The sequence below is a fragment of the Pinus tabuliformis genome, chromosome 6 (genome assembly GCF_031772625.1).
Source record: "Pinus tabuliformis cultivar Carrire ecotype Pingquan chromosome 6, CPIR1, whole genome shotgun sequence".
Taxonomy (NCBI): domain Eukaryota; kingdom Viridiplantae; phylum Streptophyta; class Pinopsida; order Pinales; family Pinaceae; genus Pinus; species Pinus tabuliformis.
The window spans coordinates 1,762,298,536-1,762,320,961 of NC_142292.1; the positions used below are offsets into that span (position 1 = coordinate 1,762,298,536).

Below are 22,426 nucleotides of genomic sequence, written 5' to 3' on the forward strand. Positions count from 1 at the left end.
GGATCAAGAGCAAAGTGCAGGATCAAATTTGGGTCACTTGACTTGGAGGAGAAGACCAGGTTTGACCATAGGTCTACGTGTGTGTGTGTCTCATTGAACAAGAGGAATTTCTCTAGTGAAAAGGTTGTTGATTTTTTTCCCCGCAGTGTGTTTTCCTAGGGTAAATCTTGTCTCTCTTTTATGCATTGTGATCTTTACTGTTCTACTATTCTTTATTGTTGAATTTATGAAGTATAATTGCTGAATGATATATTAGAACAAGTTAAAAGAGGATCTACATAAAAAATAATTATCAGAATTTCAAAAATATTATGCTAACCCTAATTGCACTAGAAAATCAACATGGTATTAGAGCGTTGGTGATGAAAGGAAGGCACATTGAGATCACTTTTGCAGAAACCCTAGAGAGAGCATTTTATTAAAGTCCTTGTACATTGGCATCTATGGCTTCTTCCATGAAATCCGAAAACAAGCTAGAGGGAGCATCAAAGTTAAAAGTTTGGAAAGTCAGAATAGATCTTATTGTTGTCAAGAACAAAGCGTTGGATATTGTGACAGGAAAGACTACTAAACCAATTGATGCAATTGAAAAAGAAAAGTTCAAGTAGGATGACATTAATGCCATGAGTATAATAGTGGACTTCATTAGAGATCATCTCATTCCCTACATTGCAAAGCATGATACCTCCAAGAAGATGTATGATGCCCTAATAAATCTATACACTATCAAGAATGTTGGTTAGTCCATGAGTTTGAAGAATGAGCTCAATACAAAGATGACTAATGATGACACTGTGGCTTCATACTTCGTAAGGATTTTGCAAATCAGAGATCAAATTTCAGCTATTGGAGAATATATTCCCGATCAAGAACTTGTGACTACAACACTCAATGGTCTTCCTAGATCATGGGATGCATTTGCAACATGCATAAGCAATTGGAAAGAAGCTCCTTCATTTGAGCAATTATGGACATCATGTGCTCAAGAAGAAGCAAGATTGATGACTAGAGATCGTCAAGATGAAGAAGTTCAAGCCCTTGCAACTCGCTTCAAGAACAAAGGAAAGACGTTTGGATCTCAACATAAGAAGGGATCCTCTTCCTCTAAGAAGAAGAAAGACTTATCAAAGATACAATGCTATGGTTGTCAAGAATATGGACATTTCAAGAGAGATTGTCCTAATATGGCTAACAAGAAAAGAAAAGGGAAACAACATGCTTTCGCAATAGAAGTTGAAGAAGATGAAAAGCCAAAGAAGACCAAAGGTGAAAAAGACTTCTTCTACTACTTTTTTTTGACAGGTTCTTTTGTAGATGATGATGACATGTGGCTGGTAGATAGTGGAGCATCAAGACACATGACTAGAGAGCATGGGAGTCTTTCAAGAATAACAAAGAATAAGTTATCTCAAAGGGTTGAATTGGGAGACAATAACAACTATGCAGTCAAAGGAGTTGGAAAGGCATCCATAGAGCTAGAATTTGGTAACCATGTACATCTCAACAATGTCCTTTATGTACCAGGTTTGAAAAAGAATCTTGTCTCTGTTTCTTGTTTAGAAGATAAAAGAGATAGGGTTTCTTTTTGTGAAAATTCGAGAATCCCACCCGAATCTACTACTGCAACAACTAATTAAACTTCTCCTATTTGTTAATTACTGAAACAAATAATTTACTGTTTCCTACAACAAATATGGAAGCTAATACAACTGCAACCTTCACTTGATCAATTAATTTGCCCAAAACAAGAACAAAACAATAGAGAAAGATACACACACGTGACAATATTTTTGGATAAATGTGCCTGGAAAAACCTAATGCGGGAAAACTGGTGCAACAGATCTGAGGGTTTTTATTATTATGCAGAAGTATTCTGAATACAACTCTGGATGCCCTCCCGACAATCCAGTTACAGAGAAAATCACTTGGCAAGAAAGACTGGTGAGATTACCTCACTCAACACTGCTGATCCCGGCTGATCCGACAGTTGAACTGCGAGTTCCCCGACTACTTCTGCATTGCCCCTATGTGGGCCTTGCGTCAGCCTCTAAGTCAATGCGTTAGCCCAACTGAGAATCGATTTGCCTTCAGGAGCCTTTTCCAGCCCTCCCGGCTCAGAAATGCCAGCTCCTTCAACAAATTTGGACCTCTGTGCTGGAAGTTGCTGCACTACTCTGCGTGGGGCCTGTGTGAGCCCTTCCTGGATCTGCGTCATCCTCCCTGCCCTCTGCGCTGCCTCCTCTGTGTGTCTTTTTGCCTCTCTGCTGAGTATTCTTGGCTCCAGAGAAGATCCTCCAGCCAAAAATCCTTCTGCCTCTCTCTGCAACAACTCACTATTGAAATTCTCCTGGCAGTTGCTCTGCTTTAGAAAATCGAACTTCTGAACTGTGTGCGTGTGTATTTTCCAAGTGACCCTCAAGCCTCCTTAAATAATCTCCTCGTTGATATTCAACAACCCTTATTAGAAGATAATCAATGGCTAAGATCATTTCTGCTTGATCCTGATCTTCTTCTAGAAGTTACACGCATAGTTTATATTAATACCCTTTAATTTTTTCATTTTCCTAAGTTTAGACTTAGGGTCCCTTTAAAAATAATTAATTATTTTAATACAATTGTTTCTGGGTGGAATTTCCCAAAATGCTTTCTAGATTCTTTGGAATACATGTGCCTAAGCCTCTCTGCAAAATTTGAGACTTAGAGCACATCCAATGCTACCAGAAATCAACACTTTTGTGGATGAAAAATTATTTGTGTGGTCAAAGGGCTTTAGTATAGATGATGCTAGGGTTATTGGGATTCGTGATGGAAAACTGTATAGACTTGTGAGTCAACCATATCAAGCATTAGTACATGACGAAATAGATCCAAGTGAGCTATGGCACTGAAGGTATGGACATCTTCATTTTAGAGCATTGCTTGAATTAAGTGAAATAGTGTCAAGGGTTCTTGAACTACAGATAAAGAACGATGGTGTATGCAAAGGCTGTGCTCTTGGGAAGAACATTAAGAAACCATTTCCAAACAGTGACAACATATCTAAGGAAGCTTTGGACTTGATTCATTTTGATGTTTGTGGTTCGATGCCTGTGAAATTGCTTGGTGGTTCATTGTACTACATGACATTCATTGATGACTTCTCTCGGAAGACATGGATATATCTCTTGAAGTCAAAAGATGAGGTATTCAACAAGTTCCAGGAATTCAAAGCTGAAGTGGAAAACTTGACAGGTAAAAAGATCAAGATATTGAGATCTGACAATGGAGGAGAATACACCTCAAAGGAGCTTGTTTCTTTCTGCAAGTAGGCTGGGATTAAGAGGGAGCTAATTGTCCCCTATAATCCACAACAGAATGGTGTAGTAGAACGAAAGAACAGATCCATTGAAGAATTTGTCAAGGCCATGATGCATGATTTGGACTTGCCATTGTTCTTATGGGGCGAAGCATCATAGACAACTGTGTACATTCAAAATCGAAGTCCTCATAGGAAGGTATGACTCTTGAAGAAGCCTTCTCCAAAAGGAAGCCAGAGGTTGGGCACATGAGAATCTTTGGTTGTCCTGTATATATTCATGTTCCTAAGGATAAGAGGAACAAGCTTGAGCCTTCAGGAAAGAAAGGCATATTTGTTGGATATAGTGAATCTTCAAAAGCCTACAGAATATACATTCTAGAGCAATGACGAATTGAGGTCAGTCGAGATGTCACCTTTGATGAGAAAGTGGCATATTGGAGGTCTAAGGAAGTCTCCATAGATTCCTTGGAAGAAGTTAAACAGGAAGCCTCAAGGGAAGAGCACTTGAGTTCTACAGAATGTACCGGAAGGCTAGAAGGGCCTCAAGATCCAGTAGAACTAGTCATAGTTCTAGAGATCAAGAAGAGACCAACATGGCTTATATCCACATTAGAAGAGGCAGAAGGACATGCAACTCCTGATGGCACATCTAGAGAAGTGAAGAAACCTAAAAGGTTCTCCAACTATGCAACTCTCATGACAAAGCTCATTGATGAAGAACCTTCCACATATGAAGAAGCAACTAGTTAACAAGTGTGGAAGGAAGCAATGAATGAGGAGTACCAATCAATCATGAAGAATGATGTTTGGGAAATTGTGCCAAGGCCTGAAGGGAAGTTCGTGGTGACTTCCAAGTGGATCTACAAGATAAAACATGCTGTAGATGGTAGTATTGACAAATACAAGGCGAGGTTTGTGGCTAGAGGATTCTCCCAGAAAGAGGGAGAAGACTATGATGAGACTTTTGCTCCAGTTGCCAGGTACACCTCCATTAGATCCATCATTTCTCTTGCTGCTGTGTTGGGATGGAATTTGCACCAGATGGATGTGAAGACTGCTTTCCTCAATGGCGTGATTGAGGAAGAGGTGTACATAGAGCAACCTCAAGGATTTGAGGTATATGGAAAGGAGTCTCATGTTTGCAGGTTGAAGAAGGCCTTGTATGGACTCAAGCAAGCTCCAAGAGCTTGGTATGCTCGTATAAACAACTATCTGACGAGACTGGGATTTACCAAAAGCGAAGCCGATCCAAACCTTTACTTTAAGGTTGTGAAGAATGCACTTGTGATCTTACTATTATATGTAGATGACTTGTTTCTGACAGGTGCTGAGCCTCTTATCATTCAATGCAAGAAGCAGTTGGCTTCTGAGTTCGACATGAAGGATCTTGGGTTGATGCACTATTACTTGGGATTAGAAGTATGGCAAAAACCTGGTGAAGTCTTCCTTGGTCAAGGAAAATATGTGTTAGAGAGATCCTTCAGAGATTTAGTATGATGGATTACAAATCCACGACGACTCCCATGGTGACTAACTTGACGAAGTTAAGAGGCTTAGACTTCAAATTGGTAGGTCCATCTATGTACTGGTGACTGATTGGTATGCTGATGTATTTGGTTAATGCCAGGCCAAACATTTGCTTTGTTGTGAACACCTTGAGCCAGTTCTAGGTAGAACTGAGACACAATCATTGGATTGCAGCAAAGCACATCTTGAGATATTTGAGTGGTACAGTGAACTATGGCTTGAGGTATGTTACAAGCCAACCTAGATCTATCTTAGCCCAGATCTATCAGGCGCCGAGAGGGATCCAATCTCTCGAGGTGCAAACCTGATTTTTGAGTGCAATACTTGTGAAAGGTTTGCACCTCGAGACATTTTATCCCTCTCAATGGTTGATAGATCTGGGGTTAAGATGGATCTAGCTTGGTTATATGAGACTATATAATATCTATATTTATATCTATGTGTCTCTTTCTTATTCACTCTCACTATCTCACCACCAAACATGCACACACTCTCTCCATATCTCTCTCTCTCCCCCTCCCTCTTCCTTTGCCTCTCTCTCTTCCCCTTCTCTCTCTATCTCTCCCCCTTCTCTCCTTCTCTCTCTCTTCCCTCCCACTCTCTCTCCATCACTCCCTTGTCACTCCCTCTCTCTCTCCACCTTTCTCCCTCTATGTCTTTCTTCTCCCTTCCCTCTCTCTCCCCCTCCAACTCCATCTCTCTCTCCATTTCTCTCCCACCTCCCTCTGTCTCTCCCCCCATCTTTCTCTCTCTTTCTCGCTCTCTCTCTCCAACTCTATCACTATCTCCCTTTCTCTTCCCTTCTCTCTCTCCCCACCATCTCTGTGTCTCCGTCTCTCTTCCCCTTCTCTCCCTATCTCTCTCCTCCTCTTCTCTCTCTTCCCTCCTCTCCTCTCTCCCTCACTCTCTCTCCATCTCTTCCCTTCTCTCTCTCTCTCTCTCTACCCTACAACTTTGTCACTATCTCCCTCCCTCTCTCCCCCCTCTCTCCCCTTCACTTTTCTTGTTGCCATCCCTTGGATCCTTAGTTAAGATGGATCTATGTTGATTCTTACTAATACTATTTATATTATATAAATTTCACATCTTTAAATATAAAAGTATTCTCATTTTTAATTTTATTAAAACCTTAATTTAATTTCTATGGGAATATTTTTAGTAGTTGCGAGGATAGAGGGTTTAAATATATCTCAAAAGTAATTATAACCTTTTTCCTTTTAGCTTCAATTAAAAAAATGTTATAAAATTAAATTAAAATAAATTATTTTTATTGTGAAATAAGTTATGGTTTTTGGGCATGTGGTATTGATAAGCCATGGTATTGGCCTATGGTATTGTAACAAAGCCTATTTACAAGTTAATAATATCCATGGTTAATAATCTTGTCATATTGTTAAAAAGTATTTTGATTGTGAAATAAGTTATGATTTTTTGGCATGTGGTATTAGCCCATGCTATTATAACACAGCCTATTCGCAAGTCATAATATCAATGGTAAAGTGGGGGTGAATATCCATGATTAAGAATCTTATCATATTGTTATAAAATATTTTGATTGTGAAATAAGTTATGTTTTTTGGGCATGTGGTATTGATAAGCTACGAGATTGGCCCATGGTATTGTAACAAAGCCTATTTACAAGTTAATAATATCCATGATAAAATGGGGGTGAATATCCATGGTTAAGAATATTTTCATATTGTTTTAAAATATTTTGATTGTGAAATAAGTTATGCTTTTTGGGTATGTGGCAGTGGTATATAAGCCATGGTATTGGCCCATGGTATTGTAACAATGTTGATTTGGGGTAGCATCGGATGTGCTCTAGCCACGAAACTTGGTGGAGAGGTTGGGGCACATGAGATCTCCAATACCCAGAAAGTGTTTGGGTAGATTCTAAATAATTTAGGAGATATTAAAATAATTAATATTTTTAATGGAGTCCCTAAGTCTAAACTTAGGGAAAATAAAATATTAATGTGTATTAATATGAAACTGTGTTAGAATGGTCCAAAAGACATGGATCAAGCCAGATCTAATCTTAGCCGTCGATTAGGGACTTAATCTTTGGTGTTGATATGTCAATGAGAAAAGTATAAGAAGAGGATTGAGGGTCACTTGGAGAACACACTAAGAGAGACCAGTTAGTTCAATTTCTGGAGCGGGGTTAGCTGAGAAATTCAATTAGTGGGCTGGTGAGCAGTCAAGAGGCAGCAAGTACGGAATAGAGAGACGGGAGATCATTGCAGAGGCAGAAAAGGCAGACGTAGGGCCAGAGGGACCCACACAGAGGCAGTAGAGACTACACAGAGCTAGTAGGGCCCGCGTCATCCACCCAGAGGCTGCAGAAGTGACGCAAAAGGCCAGAGAGGCTGTGCAGAGTCTCAACAGGCTGACGCAGAGGGTTTCAGGCCACGCAGAGGTCAGCAGGGTTGACGCTGGGTTTAGAAGAAGTGCTGAAGAATTTGTCTATCTGTGGGTAAGCCAATTTGACACCCTGTTGTACTAGAAAATTGCTGAATAATAAAATCCTCCCTTGCTGCACCGGTTTTCCCACATTGGGTTTTTTTGGGGACATTAGTCCAAAATATTTGTGTCAATGTGCTGATTCTTGTGCATATGTTTGTTTCTGTATTATGGTGTGATATCTGCAGCAATATTTATTTTAATGTTTATGGAAGTGATTTCATGAATAACTTATGGTGGAATGAGTAGGAAAAGTAAATCAGTTGTTGTGTGATAGAATTTTCACAAACAAAACCTAGTCAAAACAAGTTAATGATATCCACGGTAAAGTGGGGGTGAATATCCATGGTTAAGAATCTTGTGATATTGCTATAAAATATTTTGGTTGTGAAATAATGGTTTTTGGGCATGCGGTATTGATAAGCCATGGTATTGTAACAAAGCCTATTCACAAGTTAATAACAAAATCGAAATATAACAAACTGATTTTTATTACTTTTTATTATTAATCAAGCTAACATTTAAATGTTTGCACTCATCCTCGATATCATTTTTAATTTTTTTCTATTTTTTAATTAAGACGACATTTAAAATTGTTTACATACTTACATTACATCTACACATCTACTTTATATTGGGCTGTAGAGTGCCTCTCGGTGCAACAAGGATGTACAACTTCAGGGATATACAGACGTTGATTGGGCATGAAGTGTCGAAGACATGAAGAGTACCCTAGGAGTATGCTTTAGTTTGGGATCCATTATGATATCGTTGATAAGCAGGAAGCAAAAGTCGATTGCACTCAACATTGCTGAAGTAGAGTACATCACAACCAATGAGGCTTGTACCTAAGCAGTATGGCTTCAGAGGTTGCTTGTAGGATTGTTCGGGAAAGAGTTGGAACCAATGGTAATACACTGCCATAATCAAAGCTGTGTGAAGCTTTTAGAGAATCTCGTGTTCCATGACAGGTCAAAGCATATTGAGATCAAGTACCACTACATCTGTGACATGGTGCAGAGGAGAGAAATAAGGCTTGAGTACATCTCCACTGATGAGCAGACAACTGATATTCTGACAAAGTCGTTGCCAAGGGACAAGTTCGTGTACTTCAGAGACAAGCTGGGGCTTGTGGAGATCACTCCTCTCGTTGAGAGGAAGTGTTGATTTGTTTGTAGCACGGATGGACATTTTCCCCTTCATAGGTCCAAGAGACCTAGAGGGCTCAACAAGCAGTGTTGAGTGTCTCTTGGAGGAGGACCCTAATCACACACTAGAAATGGTGGAGTGAGGTCTTGGACCTTGATCACACACCAGGCATGGTGGAGTGAGGTCCTTCAACATTTGGACCCTGATCACACACCGAAAGGGTGGAGTGAGGTCTTGGACCTTGATCACACACCGGGTAGGGTGGAGTGAGGTCCGGTTCAGCATCTAGACCCGATCACCAACCAAGAAGGGGTTGAGTGAGGTCTTGGCCCAGAGTGCTCACCAGGAAGGGTGAGTGAGTGCTTGCTAGTTGAGGGTCTCAACATTTTGGCCTAGGTGGTGGCCATGGGATTCAAGGATCGATCACTCTGGAGGAGTGAGTCCTGATATGCTGATGACATTGCCATGGGTTTGGTATCGCCCCAGATATGGTTACTAGTGGACGCTGATGATAGATGATGATGTTAGTAATAATGAATAACCTTTTCTTTAGAGAAATTTGTTCAATCTGAGAACACCTATGACGGTGATTATGAATACCTCCCTAGTTAAGAGGGAGTGTTGAATTTGTAACTATGGTCGGTCTTCATAATGTACTTGTGGTCACTTGATGTAATTATATTTATCATTGTAAAGCATATTTATAAATGTTTGAGTCAATGAATTTTTTCTTTTGAGTCAAAGTCCCATTGCGACTTTTAAAAGATGTAAATTTGAATTTTTAAAATGAATTTTTTGGCTCCAAAAGTGACAAGTCGGCTCCCCTCCAAGTGAAGTCGGCTTCCCTCCAAGAGACGCATCTATTCACCCTAGATAGACTACTATATAAAGGTAGCCAAGAGACGCATCCATTAACCCTAGACAAACTACTGTATAAAGGCAAATCAAGCTCCTCATTTGGGCAAATTTGCATTCCTCTCTCAAGACAGTTTATGGGCAAGTGAGCAAAGGACAAGAAGGACAAAGAAGGATGAAGAAGAAGGCCAAATTTTCTCTCTCCTATCTTTCGTTAGGAACTTGCACGTGTGAAGGAAGATGTCTCTGTGATTCACAGTTTTTGGGGCCATTGTGCAAGGGGTCGAAATTTTTTTGGTTACTAGGGCAACCGCTGTAGAGCCGAAATTCTGGGGCAATTGGTATTGCAGGAGGGTCAAAATTCTGGAAGTGCAGGATCAAGAGCAAAGTGCAGGATCAAATTTGGGTGACTTGACTTGGAGGAGAAGACCAGGTTTGACCATAGGTCTAGGTGTGTCTCTCATTGAACAAGAAGAATTTCTCTATTGAAAATATTGCTGGGTTTTTCCCTGCAGTTGGTTTTCCCAGGGTAAATCTTGTCTCTCTTTTATGCATTGTGATCTCTACTGTTCTATTGTTCTTTATTGTTGAATTTCTAAAATATAGTTGCTGAATGATATATTGGAACAAGATAAAAGAAGATCTACATCAAAAATAATTATTAGAATTTCAAAAATATTGTGCTAACCCTAATTGCACTAGAAAATCAACACTTAGTTCTTCTCTCTGTATTGGACATAAGGATTCTATTTGAGGTAGCAAAGATCCGTGGAGTTGATTTTTGTTCTATCTGAGGCAGTGAAAATTATGTGAAGTTGATCTATGTTTTATCTAAGGCAAGCAAAGATTCGTGGAGTTGATTTTTGTTCGGCTTGAGGTAGCGAAAGTTTTGTGAAGTTGATCTCTGTTCTATCTAAGGAAAACATCTGGAAGGCAATGAAATTCTTATGGTTTTGCATCTGGCACAAGAGTACTTTAAGGGCAGTGAAATTATACACTGACTTCGATCATTGTTTTAGGCACAAGAATTTCATTGGAGAAGGCAACAGGGTCTCTGTTTACATCTTAAGTTGGTGTTATGGCACAAAGAAGGGATAAAGCTTCTGAAGTAGACATATTCTGGATGGAAGTTGGACACTTGAAACAAGTCGAAGGAAAAAAGGAAGTTTTCTAAAGCAGCCTAACCAGACGAGGTTTCCTCGTTGGGGTAAAAGAAGTGTTCTGTGATTAGTTCCTGATTGATTGCGAATCCTTGTGACACGATCTTGAGCCTCTATGATTGATTTGCAGACTTCTGTGGTTGTTTTCAGACATCGGGGGCATGATCTTGATCTTCTGCGGCTGATTGCAGAATCGTGGAGCTTGCTACGAATCTTGTGGTGGACGTTGGAGTATAGTGAGTACATGCCACCCGAAACCATTATGTGGACAAATACCATCGTTCCAACCTGCGAAGGTATTTTCGTAGACAAAAACTTCTTGTAGTCCTAACCCCCTGTAGTTGACGAACATCAAGCAAAATTATTATAATTCGGACCCCATGTAGCATAAATTCTTGTAGTTCTGACCCCTTGTAGCTGATAGAAAACATAAATTCTTGTAGTTCAAAGGCCCTGTAGTTGACGGGAGACAAAAGTCTTGAAGTTCGGATCCCCTGTCGCTGATGGAAGACAAAAGGTTGACAAAAAAATTGTGACTTTGGTAGCTTGGGTCCCGATCAAAGGAGTTGAAGTGTAGCATGCGCAAGATTTGGCTCAAAGAGTAGATTGGAGTCCGAGGGAGGTTATAAATTCTTCATACTGGGTTAGGGCACCTATAGTATTTAGAAATAGCTTATGATAATTGTTGTATTCAAGCTTGTTGGATTATGTGTTGCATAATTTTGGTTCAGATCCCCTGTCGCTGATGGAAGACAAAAGGTTGACAAAAAAATTGTGACTTCAGTAGCTCAGGTCCCGATCAAAGGAGTTGAAGTGTAGTATGCTCAAGATTTGGCTCAAAGAGTAGATTGGTGTCCGAGGGAGGTTATAAATTCTTCATACCGGGTTAGGGCACCTATAGTATTTAGAAATAGCTTATGATAATTGTTGTATTCAAACCTGTTGGATTATGTGTTGCATATTTTTGTGGAACAAGCTTACAATGTATTGCTGGATAGAGCTTGTTATTGAACGACATTATCATTATTTGCATAAGTATTGGATGACATATTGTTCATTTGCTTCTTTGGAAAAAGTTAGATATTCAACAATTGTATTGAGTTAAACTATGGTGTTAGAGAAAGAAAAATTAATTGCTATAGAAAACCCTAGGATTAAAGTACCCTAGCACATTACAAACCCACATAAAATGTATTAAAAAATGAATCTTTTTATTATGGAATCGAATGATCTCACAAATCAACAACTTGAGCAAGAGGAGAGGCTAGCCTTTTATAATTTCTTTTCTAATGGCTAGTTCAACCTCTATCTCAAAATAATTATTTTTATTTGTCGTCCACATGTCAGAGACTAAGTAAATTATTAAATGTAGTGTATGGCAATTTTTTCCCTAGGGTTTCTATTCTGGCTAGGGTTTTTTCTTATATAATTCAATCACCGAATATGTCCAAACATTCATATAACAGTGAGCAACAACCTTTATGACACAATTATAATAATACAATGTCAATGAGCTGGGTTATCCAACGAATAATAGAACCAACTAATTATACTGTTCTATATTGCTAGCAATATTATGATTGTATAATGAACCGCACGGTATTAGGGCTGACTACCCACAAACAATTCCAAATCCGCCAGTATATTCAAAAAGAAAACAAATCCAGTAATCCAATCCTCTAAATATGACTGGTTATTAGACTACGATTCCTCTACAGGCTACTATTCTGTTACACTTGCTCGAAAAGTTTGCTTGGGAATACCCTCGCATTGACCTGATTTGGAACTTGTGGATAATTGGGTATGACAACATTACTCGCGTGTCATTCAACGCAAGTTGTGACATACCTGAGTTCTTCTGTAGTTACAGTTACAAAAGTCTCTGTCTAACCTTCTTGTCACCTTAACCGGTCGCAGGTGTCCTTGACTAATCTATTTAACAACCTCACACTGTCATAGGGACCCACGTTGCGACAAAATATCTTGTTATCTAATCTTGTTTTATATCCACGTAAAGATTATACGTGTCAGAGCCAGTACCCACCCGTGGCTTCGTGATATTTATTCGTTGTTTTGGGAAATGAGAGTAGACTCTTGTTACGGTGACGAAGCTTCCTGTCTAATCCCTTCCTTCGCCTCAATGCTGTTACAGTAAACCGTGCTTCCACGTATTGTGATTTGTAATAGAGCTAGCACTTGCCTTCTATTGATCCACAACTTCCTTCTCATACTATAGCACAATCACAAGGTAATCCGCTATAATTGAATAAGGGCTTGCTGTCCTAGGTAGACCACATAGTCACCCTGAATGCCAATTGTGACTATAATTAGAGCTAACGTTGATGGGTTAGAGCGTCTAAATCTCCACGTGTGGTCCTTTTTTTGCACATTGCCATAGATATGGATTTTTCTTCTTAAGTACTGAAACCAATTTGGCATGTAAACTATAGAAAATGAACTTTTGGCTGTTTCGTAACAGAGTTGGTTGACATGGAGAACACCCACAAAGGACTTCGATCTTGTGTAGTTGGACAGGTTAGTATGGTTTTGTTGCCTAAGAAGAAATTTCTGTGCTAGAACAAGAGAAAAGACAATAAAGATAAAAGTTTTTTATCAACTAGGGTGAAATCTTTCACCACCGAAATTGATAGGAGAAAAGGGGTCTTAAAAACCTTAGAGCCTTAGGCTCAAAGATAAACAGAGATAAATGATCCAATCTATTGATGATTCCAAATGAATTCAATCCTCCCATATTTATAGATATCCTAGAGGGGTCTCTTCTTCTAAAATGATTGAGTAAGCTTTACTCCAAGCCCCAATTTTGGGTTTGTTCGCCCAACTACCCCCAAAACTTGCCCAACATTAGGAATTTTTGGGTTTTTTCCCCCTTTTTGGAGGACTATAGTTTATGGGGATTGATAGGCTACTTCGTCCCTTGAACAGTTACTTTTTTGGGAGCATTACAGTCCCCCCTTCCCGATATTGCTTGTCCTCAAGCAATGACAAGTTCTGCTGCTACCTCCTTTGTCTCGCTTCTTCAATATTTTTTAAAGTAGTGCCGCCACCTGTAAATAAATCGTATTTGATATTATTTAATGCAACTTCATAGAGGAGTGGGTGACTGCATTTAAAATTCTGAAGGGTATCACCACTTCCAAGGAATTTTTTAGCAGAATGATCTTTATTGGTGACCTCATCCATTTTGCTTGTACCCTGCCAGAAATGTGGTATGTGTTGTAGCTCTGATACCACTTGTTATAGATCTGACCCAGAAATATATGAGAATAAAAATAACCCAATAAATAACAAAATAGAAATAGATAGAAATGCTTTTTTATTGATCTCAAAACCCTTAAGGTAGGGCAACACCATACATTCACTCCTTAAGGAAGGAGAACACTCCACAAGCCATATGCCTGTTCATACAATAATCCTTCACTCTCTCTTCATGTGGAGTCTCTAACCTCTATATAGGCCTCATACATACAATACCATGGATCATTACCATGGTTCCCTCATACCATCAAACTGATACCATGGGCCCATTACATTATTATTAACTACTTGTGGTCCCTTACATGATATGGGCTAACCACCTTATTTATTACTATGGCCCATCCCATTATTACATTATTACCTTGTGTACCTCCCTTGGTACCCCATATTATCCCCCCTAGGTATATAACACTCCACCCCCCTTAGCATGTTTCGTCCCCGAAACATGGGAAGAACACAAATAATAAGATCTACTCAAAAGAGTAGTCCATTGGTACCATGCACGTGCATCTAGCCATCCAAGAGAAAGGTGAACCCTCGATCTTGCTGGTGCCTCGCTCGCTTGAGATGGAAGTTGACCATGGCAGCTCTTCTGTGTTGATGTGTAGTAGGTGGATCTTCGCTCCTCGCTATCCGTCATACGGGGGTTGTTGTCCTTGTGGCTAATTGGTTGCCATCTTGTTGGTTGTTTTCTTGCGGGGTGATGTGGGTGATGATATGTTGAAGTTTTAACCCACGGTGTCTTTTTCTTTAATTCACCCTGCTGTGGTGCCTGTTGTGGTGTCTACTTTTCCAATATGACTTCAACCACTGAGCCCTCCTCTGATGTATCAGCACCTGTAACTTTTTCTACTTCAGCCTCTGTTTGTGTTTGATTGTCTATCATCACTGGCTCATCATCTAATATGTCAGACCCTGGAACATCTTCTCCTTCAGCTTCCTTGGACTCTACCTGTTTATTAATGGAAATATCTTGTAATGTAATTTTCTTCTTTTTATACCAGAGCTTCAGGAATTTATTCTGTACATTAATATTAATAGTACCCACTGATTCCATCCAAGGGTATCCCAAAACAACATCCATGTTATCCATATCTGAAGCATAAAAATCACCATGAAACACATACTTATCCATATAAATCTTCAAATCCTTATAAATTTGAACATCCTCATCATCAACCTGTGTATTTTCAATTTGTTTTGCTGGAACTTGCAATTTTTTTGCCAAGTTGACATTTATGAGATTTTGCTTGCAACTCAGATTTATAGACACAATTATTTTCTCCTTCTGAATCAATCCATGAACCTGCAATACAGAGATACCAGCAAAAAATAACCCTTTTGGTTCCTTGGTTTCCTTCTTTCCTGTAAAAATTAAATCTTTGCTAGGCTGGGTGTCTGTCTGTGTGAGCTTATCCCCAAGATGAGCTTTACGGTCAAAGTGGTCCATAAGAGCTTTTGTGAATTTGTCCCAAGTCAAGGGCCTTCAATAGCAACGTTGATGCCCTTGCCACCATTGCAATCTTTCAATGTCCAAGTACATTGTTCCCACACTCAGCTGAGTTTCATCATCCATGATGTAATTCAATCTAAAACATTTCTCCATTTGTGCTAGCCATTTGGCTGGATGAGAGCCATCAAATGGATACAAGTCCCTCAAATTCAGATCTAGGCGCGCCATCAAAAAAAAAAAAAAAGGCGAAAATTTGAAATGGTCACAATTCCGTCAATATTGCTCAGAATCCCTATTATGACCTGTTTTTGGAAATAGAACAATCATTCTGCATCTGCCCATGTGATAGAAATTTTGATCCAGGCACTTGGAATTTCAAATCTGTGCTGCAACTCTCTCGTCGTCACCAAAATTTCTGCAAAAAAGAGTTGATTTTAAATCAGCTATATCTCCCTCATCTGGACTCCGATTTGACCGATTTTTTTTTGAAATCGGCTATTTTTTCACATAGAATCCAGATCTACAATTATATTTTGCAGATCTTGCACCAAGACATCCAGATCTGCGCCGCAAACTCGCTGCCTTGAAAAATTGTCTGCAACCCCACTGATTTTTAGATCAGCGATATCTCCTTCATCCGAACTCCGATTCAACTGATTTTTTTTTTGAAATCGGCTATTTTTTCACAAAGAATACAGATCTGCAATTATATTTTGCAGATATTGCACCAAAACATACAGATCTGATCTGCAAACTTGCCGCCCCCGAAATCTTGCAAAAAATTAAAAAAAATTCTCCACTTTTGTGCCAAAGAAAGTGCTCTGATATCACTTGTTGTAGATCTGATCCAAAAATATATGAGAATAGAAAATATAGCTCTGATACCACTTGTTATAGCTTTGATACCACTTGTTATGGGTCTAACCCAGAAATATATGATAATATAAATAAACCCAAGAATAATCCCATCACAACATTCACAAATATTGTCTTAGCTGAGTTCATTGCTTGTTTAACCTCATCTCTCTCAATTGAGATAGGATCAACATCAACAACATACTTGTAAGTCTGGTCAGGCGCAAGGTCCTTGCCATCAATCACTATAAATTTCCATTCAAATATACCATCTAGAAAGTCAGTTTCAACCAGAACCTGCACCTTGTCCTGTTCTACCAACTCTTGATGCACAAGAGGCAGTTGGATTGTGTCAAGAATTGACTTCTTCTCATCTTCAAGTTTACCAACATCTTCCCATTTTACATTCAACACTTTTGGTGTCCTCCAAGCTGATGCGGTTTTCTTATTCATTCAGTCTAATGCTTTTTCCAAGTCTTCCTTACACAATGAATGTACCTTTGTGTTTGAATCTTCATTTCTATTATCCACAACATTAGTCCTTACATCAAGGCTTTGGGTCTTTTCGTCCAATTCGTTTTTCTTATCTTTTTTTATGACTCTCGAAATTAGGCATGCTGCCGCATCAACAATTATGGCTCGAATTGTTGAAGAATTTAACTAGTTCGGTCTTCATAATTGTATTTGAGTCATGATGTAATGTACTTGTCAAAAGAAAGAAAAAGAAATTTTATTATAAATGGAAACAAATTATTAAGCATGGGTTTCATGCTTTGTTTATTTGTTTCTAGGTCAAAAGCCTCCATTGTAGGCTTCTAGGGTTTATGTCATGAGTCCTAGTCCTTGTCATCATTCAATAGACCCTTCTTGGGCTTTGTATATCAAGAAAGAAATTTATCTATGTGTGCAAAGTGTAATTTGTGCCTCCTCCACCAAGTCAGCCTCAAAGAAGACAAGTTGGCCTCAAAAGGAGTCAAAAACCATTATATATTGGCAGCTACTCGCTCTCATTTGGACACTCTCTCAAGAAAGTTCGATTTGCAGTTGCAGGAGGAAGAAAAAAGAGCGAAATACCTAGAGAAGTAGGGGAAATCCCTAGCGAAGAAGAAGAGGACACTTGTCAAGCAAGAAGGAGCCAAACTTCTCTCTTTTGTACCACACGTGCGAGTTTGTGGGCTATTGCAGGAGGGCGATGTTGCAGATCTGTGGTAGGGCTGAAATTTTGTAGCTGAAAGGACCGAGATTTGGGTTGTTGCAGGAGAAAAGTTGTTTGACTAGAAGAGACTACTGAAGTTTGGTTAATCAACTTGGAAGGCTGACTTGGTGGAGAGAGGAAGGTCTTTTGGTTTGGTCTAAGGTCTTGGATTGTCTCAATTTGATTTGAATCTACTAGTGGAAGAGTTTGACTAGGTTTTCCCCTACATAGGGGTTTTAGCCCTGGCTGAGTGCCTATATCTAGTGTCATTGATCTTCATGCTTTTGATTTGATGATTGCTTGATGAGAAGAAGATAAAAGAAGAACATAAAGAAATTTAATAAGAATACAAGAATATCACAAGTAATTGTCAACATAAGAAAATCTTTCTACCTTTCTGATTTTCTAACATGGTATCAGAGCTAAGGTGAAGGATAATAAAGAAAAAGGCAACTTGAAGATCTATTGAAAGAAGGAAGGATCAAGGAAAGGTTTCAAGACAAGATCATAAGAAGAAAAGCTTATTAAAGGGAAAAATCTACATCTAGAAAATTTATGGCAACTTCAATGAAGTCAGAAAACAAACTAGAAGGAGCCACCAACTATAGAGCATGGAAGAAGAGGATAGATCTCATCCTCGCAAAGCACAAAGTATTGGATTTTGTACTTGGAAAGGTTAAGGAACCCGCAGATGATGCAGGAAAGGAAAAATACAAGGAGACAAATATCTTAGCCATGAATCTAATTGTAGATGGAGTTAAGGATAACTTAATCCTCTACATATCCAATATAGAAATTGCAAAAGGGTTCTATGCAACTCTCTCCAAACTATTCACCATCAAGAACATTGGACAAATAGCTAGTCTCAAGAATGAACTAAGAACAATGAAAATGACAAAAGATGACACTGTGTCTTCTTATTTTGTAAGAATCTCCAGAATAAGAGATGAGCTCCAAGCTATTGATGAAGTCATACTAGATAAAGAACTTGTGATTGCTGCACTACTAGGTCTACCTAAATCATGGAGTGCCTTTGCAACAAGTATTAGTAGTTGGAAAGAAACTCCATCCTTTGAAGAAATGTGGAATGGCTCGCATCTCATTAGCAAGTAATAAGAAGGAAGATGAAGAGAACATCACATCCAATGCATATTCTGCTCACTAAGAAAAAGGGAGGAAACAAGAAGTTTAAAGGACCAAAGAAGAAGATTGACCTATCTAAAGTAGAATGCTTTCATTGTCATAAGATGGGACACTACAAGAATCAATGCTCTGAAAATCCTAAGAGTAAGAAGAGAGAGAGAGAGAGAGAACATGCTATAGTTGCAGATGAAGCTTCACCTAAAAAGAACAAGATTGAAGAATTTGAAGTTAAAGACTTATATTATTAAGTCCCTTACATATCCTCCTACTTATGTCATAGAGTATTGTTTTAGAAAGTTTTCTTTTTGATTTCTAGAGTTTATAGACCTAATATGCCGTGTTAGAAATTCTTGAGTTGTTTTGATAAGGTATAGGCATCCATCAAAAGGATTTGAATTGATGAAAGATTAAGAGGGAACCTCCACCATTTTACAAAAGATAAGTATCTTGTTCTTTATTTTCTCTTTCATGATTGAGTTCCTCTATACATCTAGCTTTGTTTGTATTGCATACTTATAATTCATTCTTTATATTTTCCTTGGTAGGAAAGGTTGCAAAAATACATAAGGATTATGGCTAGACTCAGAGGGAGACATCAAAATAAAGGTCTTAAATAAGCTTACTCTACAAGGTTTGTTAAAGAACAACTCAAGGTATGTTTGATTTGTTGCAGATCTTCTTCTTAAAAGAAGGTATGATTATTCTTCATTTGAAATTTGCTTTGTATTACTCTCTTATGTCTAGTGTTTTGAATCATAAAGATTCTTGTTAGGGTGATTAATCACTAGATTGAATCTACCTTTATACTATCTCTTACCATTTGTCCATTTTGGTGAAACCCTAACCTTTAGGGTTCACTGTAAAACCCTAGACTTTTGATTCTTAGAATATGTTAATGTTAACAATAAAACCCTAGTCTACTTAGGGTTTGTTAATAAAAGTCTAAGAATATATGATTAAATCCTTCTCTATTAATGATTAGGGTTTGTAGCTAATGTTTAGGTTATATGATAAAACCCTAGATTTTTAGGGTTTAGTGAATTAGGGTGAGCCATCTTTTCAAGTCAACGTCCTAGCATAAAAAGTCAGTGTCCAATGTCTTGCAGTTGGACTAGGGTTACATTATCTGTCTAAGTCCTCATCAAGGCCAATGCTCCTCGAAGGGTCTCAAATTTCCATCATCAAGTGTTTTGTATCATCAAGAAATGTGGTTGGACATCCTCTGCAAAACGTTGGAGAAGCATCATCTTGTCGCTCAAGGGATCTTGGTTGTGCCTACAAGAATCACCTAACACATACGCGCGGAATCAAGTGAAATTGACATCATGGGTACAAGAACCATAAAAGCGTCAAAGTGGACCATATTCAATGTGAAAGCCATAAAAGTACTTTTCACAAGCATCATCTTCAAATGTCCTACTAGCTTATTATTGTGCACAAGTTACCATGCTTAGATATGACAGGGTTATCATATGACCTTATTAGGTGCTTCCAACCCTAAGGGGAGGAACAATTTATGGGCCGACCCTTTCAAATGATAGGTGTTATGGCTTGGGTTTTACTTCATGGAAGGTGTCATAGTCTTGTACTAGGTTACACAAACCATTGTCCATGAGCGCCTTTGTAGAGGGAGCACTTTAGTTGCTTGGATTACCTTCCCTCACCTTTGTTTTCCATGTCCCGATATTTTCCTTTTTATTTCTTGCTTTGATTTGGCTTGTTTAACAAGCTTTATTGATTCATCAAGTATTAATGATGGTATAATTCCCCTTTAATGATGGGCAATTTATCACTTCATCAAGCTTGGAACTATGCATGGATACTCTTGGGGATGAGTAGATATATAAGAGGGGGTAGAGCTCAAGCTATAATTAGCTTTTGCTTGCTTTACATTCCTTGCCATTCTTTTGCATTTTGATATTTGGCTTGCTGTTTCTTTAGCTGCATAAACCTTGGGTATTTTCAACCCCTTCTTCTCATAGTACAAGGCCAATAAGTAACTAGTATAAACCACTGACAAGACAATCAAAATATGGGATAACGAATATCGGGAAATGATGACAAGTGTTAAGTATGAATAACATGGAAGTTGGAATACTACCATCATCAGAGACTTATATCTGTGCCCCTTCTAGACAGTGAAAGAAAGACCCCAAGGAAGGTGAAACTGGACTAGGGACACGTGATAACCACCATGGTGAAGGGAACAAGCACACAACCAATAGGCATATATAATCCAATTTCAACCCATGATCTATAATAGAAAACCTTAAACATTAAAGGAAAGCTCTTGAATGCAAAATGGTTAAAGTACCTCAGAATAGATGACCCACCTTCACTGTCTGAGTAGGCTAGATAAATGAGTGTACTGATTGGAAAATGGATGAGAGGCATTTGAGGCCGTCTGTCTGTGGATCATGGTAGGGCTGCTGGCTGGCAAGCTGCAATGTTGGAGAAAAAAAATTATCCTACGGTTAACGATGTATATGGATGTGTAACAGAGCTGATGTGTCTATACTGGACTTGATCTTTTGAGATCATTATATAAATACATTGTTAGTAGTAAAATTCAATTTCAAACAAATGAGACTTTTGTGATTGACATCATGATTGAGATGCATTGAAATCTCTAACTATTTCTTTATTTACTTATGTTGCAGCTTCCATGGTGGGCCCTTTGCTTACTTTGTTTGTCGAAAAGAGTTCATTCAATATTTGTATTGCGTCTATTTAATGATTGTGTGGCTGTGGCTCTTGCTCATGCTACAATTGCACTTCTTTTGTACGAGCATTGGTATCTTGGCTTGATTGTGTTTAGGTATATGGTATTCTTTCCTTAGTAGTGAGACTCAGAGCATTCATTTATTCAACTCTATCATTTATTCAATTATATGCTTACTATTGTATCTTTTGTGTTCAGCGTAGCAGTTTCAGTGAAGATGAATGTGCTTTTATATGCACCATCTTTGTTATTATTGATGTTGAAGGTAACTTGAATTTATGAGAACACTGTTCTATTTTTTATATCTTTCTTTTAATATAAATCATTTTTGTTCATGGTAAAAGAAGTCATAAAAGCATCTTGTAGATATTGTCCATTTTATGTTAGCCCAAGTTTTGTCACAAAATTATATTTTGTTATTTAGTCTAATTCAAAGTCTAGAAAATTCTATCTTATTAACATTTTTGTAAGAGCGCTTGTAGTTAATAAAGTTATAATATGTTTATTAGGAGATCATGGTTAGAAGGTCCTCATTAGTTGGGGTTGGACATTTTTCCCCGACCATTCTGTATATATGAATTTGTGTGTAAGAGGTCTCCATTTTGCAAATGGAGTTATTATATCAAAATCGAGGCATCATTTTTTAGTATTGCTCTTCATGCCTCCATGCCATTGATCACTTGTACATATGCATGTAGACTTGTAGATTATCCAAGACAATTTTATTCTTATGTATTCTCATAGAACACGCGTTTTGTCTATTGTATTTCTTGAAGTTATATGGGCAAAGTTACAAACAAACTCTCTGTTTGCTATGTCATTGGCATTACTGTCATCTGAGATATCATATTGTTGAAAAATCCGCGCCCTCTTTAGCCTTTGACAAGGGTGTTCAAGTTCTAGTGAAAGACAGTAGGCAGAAGTAGATACAGTATATTGTCAAGGCACTAATGGTGCTTTGCATGACCTCCATTATACCATATTACAAATGCCCTTACGCAAAATAAATTCTCCCAAACCAGTTTTCTCTAGCCCTGCTATTCAATTTTGGGTAGGCTGAGCATTTTTATAAAATCCCTTGTATGGTAGCAATTTATACCCTTACATGTTTGAAGGTTTTCAACATAATATCGTCTTCAATTTTTGAGATCAATAAACGTAACATCTGCACAGCCCATAAAACTATCATCTGTCATATGCTTGCACTGATCTGTCAACATGAATATTCCCTACTTAGATACTGAAGATAGAGCCTATCTCGACCAAGGTTGCCAGAGCGTGGAGTGGAGCAGGAGTGTCAAGAGCGCCATTTTCCATAAATCGTTGA

At 38.4% G+C, this 22,426-nt stretch overlaps 1 protein-coding gene across 2 annotated transcripts in view; it reads left to right on the top strand.

The window, feature by feature from the left end:
- Positions 1 to 22,426, top strand: part of LOC149265985 (dol-P-Man:Man(5)GlcNAc(2)-PP-Dol alpha-1,3-mannosyltransferase-like) — a 374,817-nt gene that overhangs the window by 127,711 nt on the left and 224,680 nt on the right. The window contains exons 5-6 of one of the 2 annotated variants that reach the window (XM_089429913.1): positions 21,038 to 21,195; positions 21,298 to 21,364. The exons of the other annotated variant lie outside the window; for it this stretch is intronic. Coding sequence (XP_089286039.1) covers positions 21,038 to 21,195; positions 21,298 to 21,364 — 225 coding nt within the window. The remainder of the gene's footprint in view (positions 1 to 21,037; positions 21,196 to 21,297; positions 21,365 to 22,426) is intronic. 2 annotated transcript variants of the gene reach the window in all.